This window comes from Thamnophis sirtalis, unplaced genomic scaffold, assembly GCF_051295495.1.
Source record: "Thamnophis sirtalis isolate CommonGarterSnake01/CBP01778 unplaced genomic scaffold, rThaSir2_p1.2 scaffold_7, whole genome shotgun sequence".
Taxonomy (NCBI): Eukaryota; Metazoa; Chordata; class Lepidosauria; order Squamata; family Natricidae; genus Thamnophis; species Thamnophis sirtalis.
In genome coordinates this window covers 20,293,758-20,315,260 of record NW_028261387.1, presented here as the reverse complement: position 1 = coordinate 20,315,260, position 21,503 = coordinate 20,293,758, and the positions used below count along the sequence as shown (strand labels likewise).

General features: G+C 37.4%; 1 protein-coding gene across 1 annotated transcript in view; it reads left to right on the top strand.

Moving 5' to 3' along the window:
• The window catches only part of ST6GALNAC3 (ST6 N-acetylgalactosaminide alpha-2,6-sialyltransferase 3), a 323,722-nt gene that overhangs the window by 195,682 nt on the left and 106,537 nt on the right, over positions 1-21,503 (top strand). Inside the window, exon 3 of the mRNA XM_087719451.1 lies at positions 14,512-14,921. Coding sequence (XP_087575577.1) covers positions 14,512-14,921 — 410 coding nt within the window. The remainder of the gene's footprint in view (positions 1-14,511; positions 14,922-21,503) is intronic.

The following is a 21,503-nucleotide window of genomic DNA, read 5'->3' as shown; positions in this document are numbered from 1 at the left end:
TAACAGTCAACACTGCTTTATCCCTTTTAAACATCAGTCATTAAGATATCAGCGACAATTAGCAATGCAATTTTAGTTGCAAATTGAAGGCAGGAGTAGGTTGGACAACCAAAATGTTGACATTGCTCTCGCTTGTCTATATTCCACTAAATTCAAATGGGAAATGCAAAAACAGATTATAGTGATTGGGAGCTTTAAATCATTGATGTTTTCCTATGTGTAATAACATCACATTTATTCTGTGTGTTGTTTATAAACAGCTGTTTCTTGTTGCATGGAGGCGAGAAGAATTCTAGGGTCTTCATTGTGTAACATAGTGCCTAAGAAAGGTTTACATGGTGCATGTTGGAAACATATTGTGCTACCCTGTGAGATACCAGAAGCGAGAAACTATTTTGATCTCTCCTGTTGAGAATCATTCACAATTCAGTCCATGTACTAACATTATGTTCTTTCTCACCATGTACCCTTCAGCTGCAACTGACATTCTACCTCCTGGTGTTTTGTGCTCTTCATCAACATAACATGCCTGGCACAGAAAGAAATCTGTCTCCTTGCCCGATTTCTCAAGCATATTAAATGCTCTCACTAATAATCACATGTAAAACTGTAAGGCAATTGTCTCGTAATAGGACAATCCTCAAAGACCCTCCAAACTGAACTACTAATAGCTCACTGGACCCAGCATGCAGCAGCTAAGTGGCGCTAAGTATTTTAGAGCAACATTCTTGCAAGCAAATTAAAGAAAATGACTAAAAAGCTTAAAGTAGAGTGGGAGATTGGATGGCATCTGTCCCATGTGGAAGGCTGATTACTTTTTGTGTTGCCCACTTAGTGCAATTTGATGGAACGGCTTCTCATTCAAATGCCATATTATTGTTGGCTGCAAGCAAACAGTTGTGCAATACTAATGAGGGGCAGGTGAACAGCATGGTGGTTTTTAAGACGAATGGCCTCTTGGCTTCAACATGCAGCATTCATTTGGAATGGCTCCCAGTTCTTGAGCTAATACTGTGCAGTATTATCCCAATGTGCTCTCTCTCTCTCCTTCTCTCTCTCTCTCTCTGTACTTTCAAAATGAATTGGAGAGTCTCTTCACTATTTTCCACTGTTTAGCCAAGGCCCCTAATGAAATGAGTAGCATTCTCAAAAGTGATTTTTCTAACAGTCAAGAAAGGAACAGATTGGCTTTCAATGGCATGCTCACTCTGACAGCTACATAAGGAGAGTAGGGAAAAATGAAATTCACTATCCAAATTAGGAAGGGATGTTATTTTGGTGCACTTTGGGAAAAGTCAGTATGGGTGACATCAATGATGGGGTGTGGGCATATAGGACTATCTAGACTAGAGGACTGAAACAATGGGATTGTCATAATGTTTCTTAATTTTCTGAGGTAATGAGGATAGAAAAGTAGGGTAATTGAGAAGTATAGACACATTTAGTATGACCAGCCTTCCATGGTCTGTCTTAATTGTACACAAAACATCAAAGTCTTCATAGATACATCAGTAAATGTATCCTTCCATTGAACAAATGCAAATTTTGCAAAACCCACAAACATTTATTTATTTATTTGTTTATTTATTTATTTATTTATTTATTTATAAATAAGACTGTTCTTGTTATATACAATAATCTGGGAAGCTCATAAAATAATAATAATTTTAAAAATACAAAGGTAGAAATAAATAATCTCACGCAGTGCAAAAGAAACACCACTTTTCCCACCTTGGCACCCCTTCATCTTCAGATCAACTCCACAATAAAATGCATTAGATGGAGAAAGGAAGTTTAACCTTTGTCCTTCCGTGGTCCAGATGAAAATAATTCATCCTAAATTTCTGTTTGTATTGGGAGGAAATAAGAGTGGTGAATTTCCTCTCACTGCAAATAGCTCCTTAGGATTGATTTTTTTTAGGACTGCAGAGTGTAGGAAAGGTTTAAATGAGCTTCCTATATCTGCTGCGATCTTTACAATTATTTCTCCTCTCTGCAGCTATTTGCTGATTAACATTAGACACAAAGATATATTGTGATATAACATATCTAACTTAGCACTACAGGTAGTGCTTGACTTATGACCACAATTGAGCCCAAACTTTCTGTTGTTAAGTGAGACATTAGTTAAGTGAGTTTTGCCCTATTTTATTACCTTTCTTGCCGTAGTTGTTAAGTGAATCACTGCACTTTCTAAATTAGTAACATGGATGTTAAATGAATCTGACTTCCCCATTGACTTTGCTTGTCAGAATGCAAAAGGAGCTCTGGGACACTCCAACCATCGTAAATATGACTCAGTTGTCAAGCATCTGAATTTTGATCACATGATCAAGGGCATGCTTCAAGACCAAGACTGTAAGTGTGAAAGACAGAAATAAATCACTTTTTTCAATGCTGTCGTAATTTTGAACGGTCACTAAACAAACTGTTATAAGTCAAGTATTACCTGTATTCTGACCTACTTTATATGATCCAGTAACATGCTATTAGAACAGAAAATGAGAGCTGAGGAGTAATTTCAGTGGAATACACATTTCCCATGTATGTTTTGATTTTCTGTTTTATGTAGGCTTATTGGCCAGATATCAACTGCATATTGTTTTCTTGATATGAATCTTATTAAAATAAGTCTACCCTACTGCACTTTAATCATAATTTGCTTTGTGACCGCTGCTTTGCAAAAGACCATAATTTTGAATTTGTTTTGAGAACTGAAACCCTGCTGGCAGTTTTCTTATTTTTAAATAACTTCCAAATGGACATCAAATTTTATGAAGATGGAGATTCTTCCCACAGCACGAAGCTTGCTTGCTGTATGTTGAAAAAATATGGGAATCAGGGGACTAAAAGTCTCGTAAAAATAACCAGATTGAGCTTTTTGTGTATAAGTGTATGTGTCATGGTGCTTATACAATGGAATTTTTATATAGCGCTTCTGAGAGCTGCATTAAATTGGCCCATCTGGTTTTCTCCTCTGTAAAGGCTTAGCTGTAGAAAGCCATAATTTCTGGATCAAAGCAGCTCGGTTAATTATTCCTGAAACACAAGAAAATTAATATACATATTTTGTTTCCTTAGAAAGCACAGGAAGACAAAGAAAGCAATGTCAGCCACTTAATGACTCTTTTGTACCTTTTCACCGAGAGGCCTCAAAAGAACATCAAGAAAAATCAAGGCAAATGCTATTCCCAGCTGGTATCATTAAACATCTTGTATTCTCCAGAAAGTGGGGAGGGGGGAAACCTCTGTTGGTATTCTGGAAGGGCTGAAGAATAAATAAAATATGTATCTCTGGAGCCTTGGTACCTGCTTTATTAGAATTCAGACAAATTGGATAATTACAAGAGAAGCTCAACTTAGAGGACTCAATTAATATGTGGTATGACTTGTTAAAAGTTGCTCTTTCCAAACAAAGGAGTTGTTTTTGAATTGCAAATGAAAAATACGATCCATCAATAAGATAGCAGGTCAATCGAGGAATTTTGGCTTTCCTGGGTATTCATTATAATTTCTTCATGAGATTAGTTTCAATATGTAGAACATGTCATTGGAAGGAGAATCTGCTGCCCAGAAAACCAGAGAAGGGTAGATCCAGGCGTGGGCTTCAACCGGTTCGTGGCGGTCCCCGCGAACCGGTTGGTCGGCGAACCCGGAAGTAAGTAACTTACGGGAACTGCAAAGGGCCCACCCGCGCTCCTTACCGGTCTTTGAAGGCTTCTGCGCTTCCACGCAGGCGCATGGCACATACAGCGCCTGCGCGAGTCTCCACGAGCAGCTGGAGCATCGCGCAGGCGCTAAGACGCATATGTGAACTGCGCGTGTGCACGAGGACGCCGCCAGCCCCGTTCCAACTGAACCGGTTGGAACGGGATTAGCAACCCACCACTGGGTAGATCCCTGCTAATCTTTGAGATAAAACAACATTTTCCTGTACTGGAAATCATACTAGAAACAATTCTTCAGCCACAAGGGAGTAAATACATAGCAACTATTAGCAAGGACCAGTTAGTTTGACCTTTTTCAGCTTGGTTGTATTCATTATTTAATGGGGATAACCTTTGTTTCTGAGCTACTTCGGTGCAAATGCAAAGATTTAATCATTGGGACTGTTTAATAAGTGACCTTTTATTACATAGCTATTTCTTTCCTACAGTAACCACATTGTTTTTGAAGCCCTAATTCACCATTTAATTATGCTTTCTATTGACCAAAGGCTTTTTTGGAAAATGGAAAGGTCAAATACTGCATTGTTCGTCATTGATTAAAATACATTCCTATGCATATGTCACAAGTGAGGTTTATATGGGATTGTTTCTTTGAAAGGAATACTGTGTTGAATTGATCAGAATTACAGGATCTTAAATAGTTATGCTATGCTACATAGTTATGTAGGCAAATACAAATAATCCTTGATTTACAACCACAATTGAGCCCGAAATTTGTGTTGCTAAGCAAGACAGTTGTTAAGTGAGTTTTGCCCCATTTTACACTCCTTTTGGCCACAGTTGTTAAGTGAATCATTGCAATTGTTAAGTTAGTGAACTGGTTCTTCACTGAAAGTTGGCTTTCCCATTGACTTTGTTTGTCAAAAGGTGATCACATGAGCCTGGGACACTGTAACCATCATAAATATGAGCCAGTTGCCAAACATCCGAATTTTGATCCATGGGAATGCTACAAGAGTCGTAAGTGTGAAAAACAGTCATAAGTCACCTTTTTAGTGCCATTGTAAGCTTGAATGGTCACTAAATGAATGATTGCAAATCGAGGATTACCTGTGAAATAATTTGAAGACACCAGAGGTGATATTCAACCAGTTCAGATCAGTTCTGGAGAACTGATAGCGGAAATTGTGAGTAGTTTGGAGAACAAGCAAATATCACCTCTGGCTGGCCCTGCTCCATCTATTTGCTGCTTTCCGTATCCCAGCTGATCTTCTTTTGTTGCCCTGCACAGGAGAACAGAGCTGGAAAGCGGGTTAGTGGGGTGGGGAGAGAATGGGGAATTTGCAGTAACCTTTCCCAGGAGTGGGGAGGGAATGGAGATTTTGCAGTATCCTTCTCCTGCCACACCCACCAAGCCATGCCATAAACACCAAGCCATGCCCACAGAACTGATAGTAAAAATTTTTGAATCCCACTACTGGAAGACACTCCAAAGCAGGGGTGTCAAACTCACAGCCCATGGGCTGGATGCGTCACACACTGACCATGTCCACCCAAGTTTAGCTAAGGGTGGGGAGTCATGATACATCATGTGATAACAATGTGACACCAAAAGTTTGACACCTCTGCTCCAAAGCATTTTAAGTAAGTGATAAATCTTGATCAGTCAGCATTTTTCCCTGGAGAATCAGGGGAAAATTTAACTTTGACAAGCTTAGCTGATGTGGTGGAAAAGCAGGAACAGTAAGTAACTTTGGCTTGAACAGAGAGCCATAAAGATGAGTGTCCTGATGAGAATTTGCATTCATTTCCACTCAGCTATCTAAACTTGTTTCTTAAGAACAAATCAAACAAACTAGGGCATAATGGCCTACCCTATGGGGACATTCACCACAGTGATCTCAACATGCAGATCATATTTTGTACAAGAATGAGACTCCGTCATGTGCTTTATGAGTTTTGCACAGGAAGAAAACAATTGTTTATTTTTCTATGATGGAAATTGGCATTTTGCATTGGTCCATGCAATACTTGGAAATCACTTTCTTACTTCTTGTTTTCTGTTAGAATTTGTTGAACAATTTGGACACTTTAGAAAAAATGATCAATCATGCAATTAAAAGTACTGTCTTAAGAACAATCTCAGTACTATTTCTTTTTAAAATAATTGTAATCATTCCATTTTGGAATAAACAATGTCATGCAAAGGACTGAAAGGAGTAAAAAAATAGTGTGCAACCTTCCTCCCCCCAGGACAAGATTTTTTTTTAAAAAGTAATACATATATGGAAACAAATCAACTTTATACTAGCACATATAAGAAAACTCCCAGAAAGTGGGCTGAGGATGGGCAGGGAGTATTTTAAAACATGATAATTGAAGAGGAAATGTATATTTCAGTCTCATCTGGTAAAACCCATTAGTCCTTCAATTAAGCAATCTACAAGTTCAGGCAATTCACAATTTATGAATTCACTACTGAATTCTCTTGTAATGAATGCTGGAATGTTGCTTACTTAATTTTTAAAACTCCGAATCTTATCCATGTTTTCCTGGCAGTAAACCTGATTAACATTGGAATCTTCCTATTCTGATTTGCATTTTGTGGTCTAGGGGCTTGGCATCATACCTCTACATACTATTCTATCTTTGCAAACCCTCCTTGTTTTTACTACCTCCATACTGGATGGTCTTTTGTTTATAAAACTTCTAATCTTTCTTTTGAGGATCTCACTGGTTTCTTTGAACCACCATTGTCTTCTCTTGATCCAGTCATTTCTTTTTTGTTTTGTAATTTGATCTTTATTCACTATTGCCATATAAGCAAACCATACTCATGTGCATTTCCTATACTGTTACTTTATATATCTACTTTTATTCATTATTATTTCTTCCTCCCCCTGTCTTCTTTCTCCCTTCTTCCTCTTTTTTCTTCTTCACACATTCCTTAAGTATCCATTACAACTACATGCAATTTAGATCATGTTTTTTCAAACGGATGCAACTTTTAGTTCTATATAACAAAATGATGAGAACTTATCAGTGGTGGGTTTCAAAAATTGTTCGAACCTACTCTGTAGGTGTGGCCTGCTTTGTGGGAGTGGCTTGCCGCCCATGTGACCGGATATGAAGATGCTGACGACACTTGTCAGAACCACCTTAAATTACCTCACACACAGCACTGGCATGCATTAGAATATGATGTAAACTTGTTTTTTAAAAGGCATCTTTGGTTTGTGTTAAAACAACTTCAACACACGCAATGTTCTGATTGCACCACAAACGCAGTAGTCATCCTTACCTTTCACAGAGGCACTGAGTTTTATAAATATGAGCATGATAGTGTAGAATAATCATATCCAAGGACCAGTGGTGGGTTTCAAAAAAGTTTGGAACCTCATCTGTAGGTGTGGCCTGCTTTCCGGGTCCACTGGTGGAACCTCTTCTAACCGGTTCAGTAGATTTGACGAACCGGTTCTATCGAATAGGTGCGAACTGGTAGGAACCCACCTCTGGAACTTATACACAACCAGTTTTTCCTTTCAACAAACATTAATTTCTTACAGCAGATCACGTGCTACCAACTTCCCTGTTTCCCTGAAAATAAGACCTCCCCAGATAATAAGCCCAATTGGGCTTTTGAGGGCATGCACTAAAATAAGCCCTTCCCTGAAAATAAGCACTTCCTAAAAATATTACAACAGAGCAGCAGCCATGAGGTGACCACACTTGCTGCACCTGAAAAATAATAAGACCTCCCACAAAATAAGACCAAGGGGTTATTTCAGGGGTCAAGGGGAAGCACAGTAACATTCTACCAGCATTTGCAAGTCTTAATTTTTTTCCATTCATTTTTCATTTTTTATTGAACTAATATTAGGCATACAAATGAATTTACTGCATGTGCCTAATATGCATTATATGATTGTATGATCTGCAAATGTTCAGATGTTTTCCTGTCAAATGAAACCACCTTAATCTTTGATACATTATTTTGAGCTGTATAATTATTGCTCATTGTGTCATGCAAACTATCTGAAGTTTACTGCAAAGCATTCTCATTCTCTGCCAACACAACATTGTTCTCACAGAAAGGCAAATGCACATTCACATCCTCCCAGTCAACATGCTACCACAAACATTTCCCATATATTTATCCATACAATATCTTAAATGATTACAGATCCATTACATTTCCTTGTTCTATTTCCTACTAACACTGAATGACTGTGGAAGCAAATTACATCATATTTTAACAGTTGTCCAGTTATACCATCAATACTTGTCGCCCTACCATTTTTCAATATACTCCCAGCATTTATTACTTCCTTTTCATCAGTGGTTTCGTGGACCCTAATATTTATTGCCTTCATTTCAACTTCACTCATTGACATATCAATATCACTCCTGTGCAAAGTCTAAAATACTCCTTCCAGCATTCTCTCACTTCAGCTTCATTGCAAATCAATTCATCATTTTTACTTTAAAGTCCATTCACTATACTGGAGGCATCTGGTTTAGCAATTTTCACCCACCCCAAGACAATTTTTTATTTCCATGAAAATTGCTTGGTATTTTCTCTGCCTATTTTAATATTAGCCAATCACTGCTCTCTTTGACTGCATTCTTTGCAACAATCTTTTTTTTCTTTTTATACAGCCATACAATCTCTCTTTCTCATCTGTTGTAGTGATTATTCTCTTACATGCGGTTTTCTTCATCTGTAGTTTCTTTCAAATTTCACCAAACACTCTTTTTCATATTTCTCATGCATTTCTGTGGCACTTGGATAGATAAAAGGATAGAGATACATAAATACAATTTCTTCTGTCTCAAGCATATTGCATATATTGTTTTATTACATCCATTTTCCATTCAGAGAATTGGGTGATTAATCTTTTTTCTACTACTTTTTCATATATTATTTATATACATTTTTCCTGCAATCATTTTACTTTCACTCTCATTTCTTCTTTCATTGTGTTTCAACTCAATTTTCCCCCAAGATTCCTTCTTGACATTAAGAAACAATCTGAGTCGCATTTAAAAATCTCTGATCATCTTACATCCTGTATTTTCTCAATCTTTTATCGGTCACCTCAACCATGCTTTTAAAATTATATTTGTTCCATTGCCATGAATATGTACAATGAGACCTATGCTTAAACCACACAATATATTCCAAACAAGTATAAGCAAAGGGTTTCTAAGCTGATATTTGACAGAAATCATCACTCTCGTTCACTGTGGAATCTACAAATGGCCCAATCATTTTTTTCTGCCCTCTCGGGTCTCATTCCCAACCATTTATTCATGTTGCCTAGCAAAATATTTTGCCTTGAACCAGATTCATTCATAAAATTGTGGAATAGTTATCAAAACTCTAATCTGGTTCTTCCATTTGCACCATTCACTGGAGCAGAACATGTGACTTTCTTCAATTATTTGTGCTTCTATATATATATATATACCACAACCCATTTATATTTATATATAAACCCGTGCACACAGCTTAATACTTTCACTCATAATTAAAGCTATGCCTTCCCTATTTTGCATCTCTTCTCAACTCCATTCCACAAGACTACTTTTATTTATATATCAGTTAGTATGTCTTTCCAGTTTCTCTTGTTTTACAGGTACACATCACAACTATTTTTCATGTATTCGTTCCATTTGTTAATTTATTATCTTTACCATGTATTCTTACTTGACTGTAGGAAATAGTCAAGGAAGATGGCCTTCACTATGATATGCATGAAGTTTTACCTAAGGAAAAAGGGCTGAAACATTAAATTTTGAAAAAGGACATGACATTCAGTAGTGGCTAGAGGCAGCGGTGGGATTCTCTTACGTTTACCACTGTGAATGTGTGCATACTCGCATCATGTGCATACCTTCTGTGCATGTGTGCTTTGCTTGCACATGTGGCGAGAACGCATATGTGCGACCTTGAAAATGTTACATAGGATGTTTTGGAGCCAGGGCGCAGTTCGCCATTACCAGTTCAGGTGAGCTGGTCCAAACCAGATAAATACCACCTATGTTCAGAGGGACTCCTCCCATTTCACTGGGGTATTAGATGGAAGGGAGAAATAACACTTGTAGATGCATTGTAGCAGTGGTGGGATTCAGCCAGTTCGCATCTATTTGGGAGAACCTGTTGTTAACTTTCTAAGCAGCTCAGAGAACTGGTTGTTGGAAGAAATCTCCTTTTAGTTTTTCCCACTTTACAAGGCTAATAATGTAAGGAAGGCAGAAACGAAACATTCTGGTGTTATTTCTAGCCTAATCTTTATTGCCCTGCTTACAGAAACTGCCTCTCTGGTTAACCTTTATTACATTGTAACAGCTAAGGCGAAGCCCCTATCAACCAGTGACATGCGGTGAAGCTTATGGCTGATGAGGCAAAAAGAAAGAAAGTGGCTTTTGCCTTCCCCGCAGCAGCTATGTCCGAAATAGAGGCGTCCCATGCCCCGCAGCTATGTCCGACCCAGCTGCAGGGCGCGGGACGCCTCTATGTCAGACAGAAGCGGCGGGGCGCTTTCTTTCGGCTTTTGACCACCCCGCAGGGCAAACACTTCCACCTTTCAGGCACCAGAGCCACAGGCCACCAGGTGTAACCAGGTGAAGTGAGAGCTGCCGAGGCAAAAGGTGAAGAGGGGTGGTGGGGTGTTCCAAGAGGCCCCCCTTCCCTTTTTGTGCTCCGCAAGCCAGACCCGCAGTGGCAAGAGGCTCAGCTCCGCTTCTATCGCCCCCCCCCCTCTGCTCCAAAGAAGCTGGCTGCGTGCGAGTTTCCGCAGCCCCTGTTCCATCTCCAAGCATCCCTGGGAGGAAATGGACCGCCTCTGCTGGCGGGCTGTCCCTCTCTTCTCAAACAAGCTGCCTTCTCTGCCTCTCCCCCTTTGCTCTCTTCTCAAACAAACTCTCAAATTGAGTTTGTTTGAGTGAAGTAAAGAAACAAACAAACACACACACACACACACAAATTACTTACAATAAAATTAATTACTTACGTGTCACGGAGGATTTCAACTCTCCTCTTGTCTGCCATGATGAAAATGTAAAAAAATGTAAAAAGAAAAAGGCAAAAGCTGCTGCTGCCAGTGTCCCCAATGGATGACTCTGCTTAACTGTTTTAAAAAAGCCTCTAAAAAAAGTGCCCTCTGCAGGAGGAGACGAGAGAACCACGTGCCTCCTTTGCATAAGGAATTTTTCGCTTTTTAACCCTTGCTTAATTCTGCTCAAGTGATCATAAAGATAGTCTAAAGGAGGCACGTGGTTCTCTCACCTCTTCCTGCAGTTAAGCACTAAGCAGAATCATCCACTGTGACTCTGGCAGCAACTACCTCAGCCTTTTTCCTTTTACATTTGTTTTCTTTTCAGGATGAGAGTGGTGAGGCCCTGCCTCCCCTGCCTCCCCTGACTGCACGTCCCTGCTATCAATGTGAGTGACATTGAGTTGGCCATGCCAGGGGTGGGTTCCTGCCAGTTCTAACTTCTTCTATAGAAGAGGTTCCACAAATCTACAGGGCCATTTAGATCCGGTTTCCAGCTCCCTCCCCCCGCCAGTCCGTACATCATCAAGATGAAGAGCGAGAGGAGAATTCTGGGAGTTGAAGTCCACAAGTCTTAAAGCTGTCAAGTTTGAACACCCCTGGTTTTTTTTTTCTAAAGGGTTAGGGGTGCAAACTTGACAGCTTTAAGACTTGGGTGCTTCAAATGCCAGTTTCTGAGCCAACATTTTGGTTGCTAAGCAAGAGCGTTGTTAAGTGAGTTTCACCACATTTTACAAGTTGGCCACGCCCACCCAGTCACATGACTGGCAAGCCACTCCCACTTGGTCACATGGCTGGCAAGCCACTCCCACCCAGTCACATGGCCAGCAAGCCACTCCCACAAAGCAGGCCACACGTACAGAAGAGGTCCTAAAAAAATTTGAAACCCACCACTGCATTGTAGCCAGTCTTAGTAATAGAGTTTTAGTTTTCATGTGGTTATTTTCCTTCACACAACTTCCATATGCCACATTGCCACCTTAATGGAACAAGTGGATGACCTTGCGGAACGAAGGGAAGAGATGCTGCCTAGGAAATGATCAGACATGAGAGGCAGGAGCCCCCAATGCCTTCATAATACAAGAAAGAACTTAGAAAGCACCCACCCTAATAACTCAAGCAGTTAAAAGTTAAGCAGTTAAACTCAAGCTTTATACCATACTTCCAGACTTGCAACATTCTATTAAGGTAGGCTTACAATAAATAAAGTAGAATTAGGGCATCTTTCGGAAACCTGACACTCCTTTAGCTATGTCTCCTGGGAGACCTCACATCCCCAGATGGATACATAGATATCTATCCTTTCTTTGGTCAGTTAAAACTTTTTTGTAAGTTTTTAGTAAGACAGACAGTGGGTTACCCGATTTACTAGCATTTGTGCCATATGCAACATTGTCTTCTAAAAGTAAAGAGAATTTGGGCATATTTTGGCCAGCCATAACTGAAATTCAGTTTTACTCCAAGTATGCTCACACTATTTGAGTCAAGGAGGATCTGTAATCTAGAAACTGGCAAAGCATTTGCCTGCATTCCATGAACTTGTTTTAATATTAATACACATTGTTACAAAGTATGTACTGGCACTGCAAATACTAACATGCACTGAGGTTGCATACTAATGGTGATAAAATATTTAAATTGAGAAATACCACTGACCATAAAAGATTGACAGGATCTATCTTGCTCATGTGAACTTTCAATGCTTCCCATTTCTTATCAAGGATATACATATTTGGTTCCTTTATGCCTCTATTAATAAATGTTTTATTTGTCAAAAATACTTTAGAAAAAAGCATGAATTAATATATCTCAAGTTTTTAGTGTCAAAGCAGTATTGGCTGCAGATCAATGAATATATGTAGAGAGCAATGTATTTGCTCTTCTTTGCAGTCCATTTTGGAATAGAAAAAGAGATTTTGAAACAAGCAAGAATAGAGATTTTAGGCAGTGTTCAGCGATGACATATGAAGAGAAAGAAATTTTGCTGGAGGCATTTCCATCCCATTATTAAATAGTTATGCAAACAAATGAGTTGACTCATTTTATCTCCCTTCAACATTTTTCACTTATTTTATTTTCTTAACTGCCTTCTTTCAATTAGATATATATATATAGTGCAGAAAAGAACAACAAATATGATAAGGATTCTGGAAGTTGAACCATATGATGAACAGTTGCAGGAACTAGGTATGAGAAGAGAAGGAGTAGGGATGAAATGATAGCAGTCTTCCAATATTTAAGGGGTTGTCCCAGAGAAGTAGTGGTCAACCTATTCTCCAAAGCACCTGAGGGCAGGACAGGTAGTAACAGGGGGAAGATTATTAAAAGAGATTCAACCTAGAATTAAGAAGAAATTTCCTGGCAGTGAGAGCAATTAATAAATAGGACAGTTTGCCTGCAGAGGTTATGGGTGCTCCAACTCTGGAGGTTTTCAAGAAGAGATTAGACAGCCATTTATCCTAAATGCCCTTGAGAATGGATTGGACTAGAAGACCTCCAAGGTCCCTTCCAACCCTGTTATTCTATATTCTATCTATCTACTTATCTGAATACCATATGGAACAAGGTTAGTTTTCTAATAATTGCATTATTCCAGATCTGGACTACATATTTTGAGAAATCTTGCACAGGATTGAAGTAATGTGCAAATAATTGAGGTTCATGGGGTTTAGGTCAAAAATTATTTGATTGCCTCTGAATCAAATTTACTTTTTGGATTGAATCATCAAATCACTTGCCTCCAAATTAATCCAATGACTCTATGGCTGGGTTTCTTATTTGCAGAAAGATCCTTTTTTCTAAATTGAATTTGCTTTCCAAATCAGTTTGATTTCCTTAAATTATCTGATTTGGAAACCCAGTATAGTTCAGAAATCCAAATTGAATCAGTGATCCAAATTGATCTAAATTGAACTGACATTTGGATTGGCGATGTATTGATATGCACAACCCACATTGCTTATCATCTCAGGATACCTTCTTGTATCCATTCAACTTCCAACCTGCTGATCTTCGCTTTTCATTTTTTAAATGCACAACGAGTATGCTTTCAAGAAGAAGCCTAGGAAGCTTCTTTTATGCTCTATCTTAATCGTTCCACAATACTTTCTATTGGCCTTTCCTTTTCACTTACTCATCCCCTATAATTCTGCTCCTTTCATGTCGCAATTTCTTTCATCAAAATTCCCTTTGGCAGACTTTTATCTCTAGTATGCTGTTGTTGCTTCTTCCTGTTTTGCTCTTTCTAAATCTACTTTTGTGCACGCTGCAGTTTTCTCCAGCTATCCTTTTTGCATTACAATCAGGGCTGCAATTAGACAAGTGAACTACTTACCTTAAGCAGAAGATTCTGGCTGATGATAAAAAGATGCTGAAAAAGAGAATGTTATCTCAGAGTTTACTTGGTGCCCTCTAAATTAAAGCCATTGCTGGCTTTTGCATTATAATCATCCATAAGCTAACTAAAATAAAAAACATATTTTTTGATCTGATCTAAAAGTCACCAAAAAGTGAAGGAAAGCACATGTTCTAGAAAGGCATGAGTATCCTATAGAAAAGTTTGGCCGCTGATACTCATTGATATAACTCCTGTTAGTGATGGATCAAAGATCTTTGGTGGGTACTTATTCATGCATAGAATCAATATAACTTGATATTTGGTGGGTACTTATTCATGCATAGAATCCATATAACTTGATTCCAGATCTTTAGATCCTCTACTCCCCAATTGCTTCCAAGTGTCATGTAAAATTGATTGACTGTTTCCCCCCCTTCCTTTCCAACAGCCTCTGCAGCTGGAGTGCGATCTCTGTGCCATTATTTCAAACTCCGGTCAGATGACAGAACAGAAAGTAGGATCTGAAATTGACCAGGCTTCCTGTATATGGAGAATGAATAATGCTCCCACCAAGGGCTATGAAGAAGATGTTGGAAAAAGGACAACAATAAGAGTTGTCTCCCATACTAGTGTCCCTCTTTTGCTGAAGAACGCAGACTATTTTTTCAAGGAAACCAATAGTACAATTTATGTCATCTGGGGACCTTTCCGAAATATGAGAAAAGATGGAAGCGGCATTGTATATAATATGCTGAAGAAGACTGTGGACAGTTATCCTGAGGCCAAAATCTATGTGACCAGTGAAAAACGCATGAGCTACTGTGATGAGATATTTAAAAAAGAAACTGGGAAGGATAGGTAAGTCCTACATTGCAGATCAAAATAATTATTTCACCAATTTAACAAGAAAGTGCTATGTTGGGGGGTTTTATCTGTACATGTAACTAATAAATCAGTCTCTCAAATTAGTATTTTAAAAAGATACACTCTTTTGGCAGGTGTTTTTGCACTTGACTAGAAAAAGTCCAGCCCATTATCTTCTAATTGTCCTTTTCTTTCTTTTTGGCTAAGATCCTCAAACATACATGTTTATACAAAGGATTTTAATACTGTATGTTTACTTAACTCCATTTGCTTAAGGTGCCAATTTCCCTGCTTTAAGATTTGTAGGCAGGATATCTTCATACTCAAATGTTTAGGTTGGTACTGTCAAATGATATATGGCTACTGTAGTTGGACATATACAGAAAGAAACACAAGATAAAAATGCATTATTAGTGTACTGCTTGCTAGGGATCTTATGAATTTTAAAGCCTTTTGGTGTTTTTATAAGCATGGGATAATAATGTATCCCAAGGTAGATACTGTATACTATTATTATGTTCTAGTTAGCTCCAGATGTTTGTATCAAAACTTCTTTGTAAAATTTGAAGAGCAAAAAATAGATTGAACAATTCGACGGGCATTTAAGGAAGCACCATTGTGGTCAGTTACAAAAAGACTTTTACTATGCAAAAACTTCTTAGGCCACAAGATCCAAAAATTGAAGTAATACAACCCAGGTGTTATTTAAACCAGTGTTTTTCAACCACTGTGCCGCGGCACACTAGTGTGCCGTGACATAGTGTAAGGTGTGCCGTGGGAAAATTACTTTATATATAGTCAATATAGGCCCAGAGTTAAAAAATTTTAACATTTTCTAATGGTGGTGTGCCTCGTGATTTTTTTCATGAAAAAAGTGTGCCTTTGCACAAAAAAGGTTGAAAAACACTGATTTAAACAAAACATAATGAAATTCAAATGGCTTATGTAGAGATTGTTGTTGTTTTTTCTGGTCATGAAGAGAAAGATGAGAAGGAAAAAAAGGGATTTTGAAGCCTTTTCTGCAATTTTTTGAATAAATGTTGTATGTTTTGTACGCTCCCAAAGGAACTAAATTTGAAAAGACAAAATGTGCTTAATAAAACTTTTTTAAAATTACACAGCACTATACAGAATATAAGAAATTGCTACACCTAAGTTGATCATGTGAAAGTCAATAGTGGGCAGAAGCAGGAGAAGAATACGGAAATATAGCTCAGGAAAGCCAGGATTTTGAAGTAGAACTGATAATAAACTCATACATTCATTGATTGAAAAAATATTAGGTGATTTTTACAGTATGGATTTGTATGTTGCACGAATATTAAGGCAGGAAAAATGTTAAAATGTAGCCCTATTAAGCAAATTGGGGGAGTTGTAATTGGTATTTTATTACCTCATAAGCTCTAATTCAGTGGTTCTCAACCTGTGATCCGGGGACCGCTGGTGGAGTCACAATGTCATCACAGGGGGTACATGAAGGTTTGAAGAAATTTTATGATTTAAATCTTGAGTTTAGTCTTATTGGTCCATGGCCATAGAAGGCGATCCATGGTGAAGAAAAGGTTGAGAACCACTGTTCTTGTCAATGTAGAGATGCATAGTAAAAGTCTTCTATTTTTATATATAGTTTTCTATAGAACACAGCAAACTCTGTCAACACTGCCTTATATCTGGAGCAGAGGTATAGCATTAGTCTTCCATTGTATTATTCTGAAGCAGACTGATAATAGCACTTAGACTTATATACTGCTTCACAGTGCTTTACAGTCCACTCGAAGTGGTTTAGAGAGTGAGCATATTGCCCCCAACAATCTGGATTCTCATTTTACCCACCTCGGAAGGATGGAAGGCTGTGTCAGTCTTGAGTTGGTGAGAATCGAACTGCTGGCAGTTGACAGAATTAGCCTGCAATACTGCATTCCACCACTATGCCACCACACCCCATTTCTATATGAAAGAGTTGAAGGCTGGATATAACAATTTGTCAAAAACACCTAGATCAAAATACAAGGCAGTCATTGTGGACCATGTTGACTCTTCTGCAATGTTCCATATGTTGCTCTCTCAGTCTGGACTCCACAGAGACACCAGAGTCAGATAGAGAAGTTTCTGTTCTGTTCTATTTGCTGAACTGTCAAATAGTAACTGAGCTCCATGTGTGAAGAAATTGGCCACATATGTCTTGCCAAACCATTAAACATTTGTTCACTCTTTATTTTTCTCCCTTAGTTCCTGTTTTGTTAGTAAAGCGAGTTATTTTTTGCTTCCTCAGATAAATAACTTTTCTTCCATTAGGATGGCATTAAACAACACTCTGATTTTGCAGCAAAATTAGGAGGAAGCCAAATGCTGCTCATAGGACACACAAATGCACAGCTTGTGTTGGAAATGGAAATTTTGGGAGGCTTATTCTTAAAATATTAACTGTGGAAATGCTGTACGTGTGTAATGTGTGATAATAGTCTAACAAAGTAACAAAGTTCTAGCTTGTTGAGCCATTATCAGACATTTGATGGTTCTGCAGAGTAATATGAGCCTGCAAAACTAAATGCTGCTGTCTTTACAGTATCTATAGTGCATGTTTCTCAGAGATAGTTAAGAAGCATGTACTATATTCACATCTATAATGCAAAATGTAACAGAATTTAGAATTTATTAATTATGTTTTCATATGCTGATAGAAGAGCCCAAACTAGCATTTTTAAGAAGCCAATAATAAGATTTTTTTAGGATTGATGGCAAAATACCATCAATGTTCCTACTACACTCCCATTTACTTCTTGCATCATGTATTATTTATTATTTTTCATTCATTGATGTTGAGATGCAATATATGGAAAACCTAACAATAAAAATTAATTTATTCAGATTATATTTTAACTGGTTTGTTTTACTGGTCAGATAAGATATCCATCTGATCATTTTATAATGGATCATAGTTTGGAAACATTTCTCCATGCACAATACTCAATACTATTTTCCCCATTGCTTCTCTCCCTCTCTCCCTACTCCCTCCCTCCTTCCCTCCATCCCTCTCTTTCTCACCTACACACACACACACACACACACACACACACACACACAGACAGACAGACAGACAGACAGACAAAGGACCTTTACCATTAATTAACTCTCCAAGTTCCCAAACATCTCTCATTTTTATCTTAACCAAGTAAAAAAAATAGATTTCATAAGCAGGCTGCTAAAAATTGTGATTGCTCTCATTTCCATCTCGATATGAATGTGAAGGCCAGTTTATTCTTTCTGGAGACTTTAATTAGTAAGGTACTTTAAGTCACTGTGAATTCTCCTTTTCTGTTATTATTGTTGTGCATAAAAAAAATACTGTGGCAGAAAGACTTTCATACTAATGCGTTTTCCGTTTGTACAGTCTTCTTGAGGTGCTCAAAAGCTGACAGCTTCTTCCAGTATTTCATTAACATCATTCGGAGCAGTATTAAATACACTGACTGAGATGAAAGGAAAATTTAAGCTATATGTGAAGGGATGCCAGCTAGTAACAAAATGTGAAAAAAGATTTCCCCCCCTTTTTGGAGTGTTTACCTGAATTCTGATGTGCAGTTTTGTTTCCCTGATGTTTAAAAATGTAATAGAAATTCTTACAGCATCATTTAATTAGTAATAGCTAGGGGGGTGGGGGAAATCTTTATAGATTGCATTGAAAGAAAAAGAGTTCATTTCAGCCTAGTAAAATGCATGGAGAGAAACTCTAGAGAGCATTTAATTAGCTGACACCAAAGTTTTTCCATCTTCAGGGATCTCTAAAATTAATAAGGTTAGAATCAAAGAGATCAATGCACCACATATTGTAGCCTTATCAGATAATAGTGTAGAAAGGGGGAGTGGTTTAAGTAGAAGGTTCAGCTTGCAACTATTTACAAACAAGTCCTTTTCATAGAAATGATGCTGAAAATTTCACTAAACAATGCTGCTATCAGTTAGGTTCAACCAGAGCCAACCTGAAATTTATCTTCCTATAATGGTTTATCCTGCAGTTTACAACTTGACTATATAGTCCCTAAAACAAATAGTGTGTCCTCTCATGGCCAACACCTTGACTAGAGGGTCTCTATTCTATTCAGCTATTTACACACGTTACATATTACAAAAAGTGACTATCAGCTGATCTCAGAGATAGTATTCATTTCATACCAAAAACTTGGTACAACTTTCTGATCTGATGCATTGTGGATGCGTTAACACTTCTTCAACTCCCCAGTTCCCAACCATATGCTTTAATATCACAGCAAATACATGTTGCTTTACATAGACTTGGGCACTGTCTTTGTTTTCTCTGAAATTTGTAACATAACTTTGAAATGCAGGCTTCTTGGGACACTTGAAACAGCTGTTCTGAGCTTGGCAGAGTCTGAACTCGGAAAACTTTACACTCTGCTTTATTTTATTATTCTATTTTATTTTATGTATTTTTTATTATTACATTATTATATTACATCATATTATATTTTTATATTATGCTTTTGAGTCAATATGGAGTCCTGAAGACTGCCTGGACAACAACTAAAAGTTTTCTTGGCAGGATTTCAGAAATGTTTTGCCATTGCCTATTTCCTAGGACTGAGAGAAGCTGACTGACACCAAATCCACCAGTTGACTTCATCTGTAAGGCAGGAGTAGAACTCACAGTCTCTCGATTTTTAGACTGATACTTTGTCCCCGATACTAAACTGGCTCTCAGTAATTCTGTTAGTAACCTTTCTGTTACAAATTGAAAATTATGAACAAATGATGCCAGAATATTAATAAGATGGAAGATCTTTCATATATGGAATTCCAAGGTGGCTTATGATTTGGTAGGTGCTTTATGAGTTGCTCTAACTCATAAAAAGCCAGTTTGTGTTTCAGATACATTGGACTAATTGGTTTGATCCAGGCCTTACAGAAGATATCCCAAATATATATATAAGTTCTTTAGTTTTTAACATGTTATTTTCTATTTTTTGATTGAAATTTATAATTTATCCATCCCAAAATGCTTTTTTAATGTGAATCTTTTATGTGAAATAATTTAATCCCATTATCACAAATTCCAGTAGACCAACTACGCTACGATTTCTGTCCTTTCCATTCACAAACTTCCATTTTAAGATAAGCTTCAATTTTTCCAGAAGTGGGAGTAATATTTATTTTTTCTGGATTCAGAATATTTCAAGAAGAAACACATTTGCAGGGAAATATTAGTATGCTTGTAACACATAAGCTTTATTCCCTACCTTTGGAAATGAACTTATGGCTATGTTATCTAATTTGAATATTTAGTATTTTATTTAGTTCCTAAAGCAAAAAATGCTTGTAAGTTTTATAGGATAATGTTCTTACTTGTATCCTTAATAAATGTACTGGAGAGCGTGGCATATTTGGATTTGAAAATATGTTTTATCATGTGAGATAAATAATTTTTTTTTGCTGCTCATTGACTTCTACATCAGGTTTCAAGGATCTGGCCTCATGAAACCTGTTTAGGTACTGTATATTGGCATAATGGGTTTACTACTGCAACAATTCATATATAACATATGACTAAAGTAATTCAGCAAATAAAACTATTTAGTTCAGATGTCTATGGAGATTCTCAGTCATCCAGGTCATGGTTGCCCCAAAGGTGCTTTTTCAAGAGGCAACTGGCCTTTCTAGTTTTTCTTTGAAGACATTTTGCTTCTCATCCAAGAAGAGTTTTTCAACTCTTTGTTTTGTTCAAAATAATTTTTTTTGATATTCATTTTCCAATCAGTTGTGAGTCTGAGTGTTACTGAAAGTAGGTCTTGTATAGGTGTATCATATTTATCTCACTTTTCAACCTCATTTCTATCTTTCATTTCAGGATGGTAGGTCATGATTTTAAGTTCAGGTGCTAACCAGACTCATAACTACTTAGTTCTGCATGAAGACTCCTTTGAAAGTCTTCTGATTGAGCTCTTTGTTTGCTTTTTCTGAACCAATCATTTTCAAAGTACAACCCTCAGTATGTTTATTAGGCTCATTAGAAATTCCATTCTACAATTGTATTACAACCAATTTGAAAGTGCCAAGTTGAGGAAGTCTACCATAACAACCTGTAATTCTCCAAATTTTGCTTAGCATTATATTCTTTCTTCCAAGATAAACATCAACTTTATGCCTCAAAATGTAAAATCATTTAATGAGTGTTTTTCCAGAGATCAGATCATATTCCTTAGTAAAGTTGATCCCAACTCAAGGGTATTTTGATCTTTTTAATAATATATCTGTATTTGTATAAATGCTTCCTAGTAGATGTATATTGAGTGATAATGTTGAATTTTGTTTCACTCTTCCCTCTAGATAGACTTCCAAATAAAATTCTGTTTTGAATAGTTTATATTTTTGTGTGTGAGAACATGTACTTCACTACATTCATCATTTATCCAAATTCCAGATTTGATGTAGTCAGAAACATCTGAATATTTTCCCAAAATACTTCCTTAATGGTTTTGTTCATCATCATTAATGGAATGACTAATTGCCCCATTGTCTGAGAAGAGTCCTTTATTGATGAGAAAATACAAAACCACAACA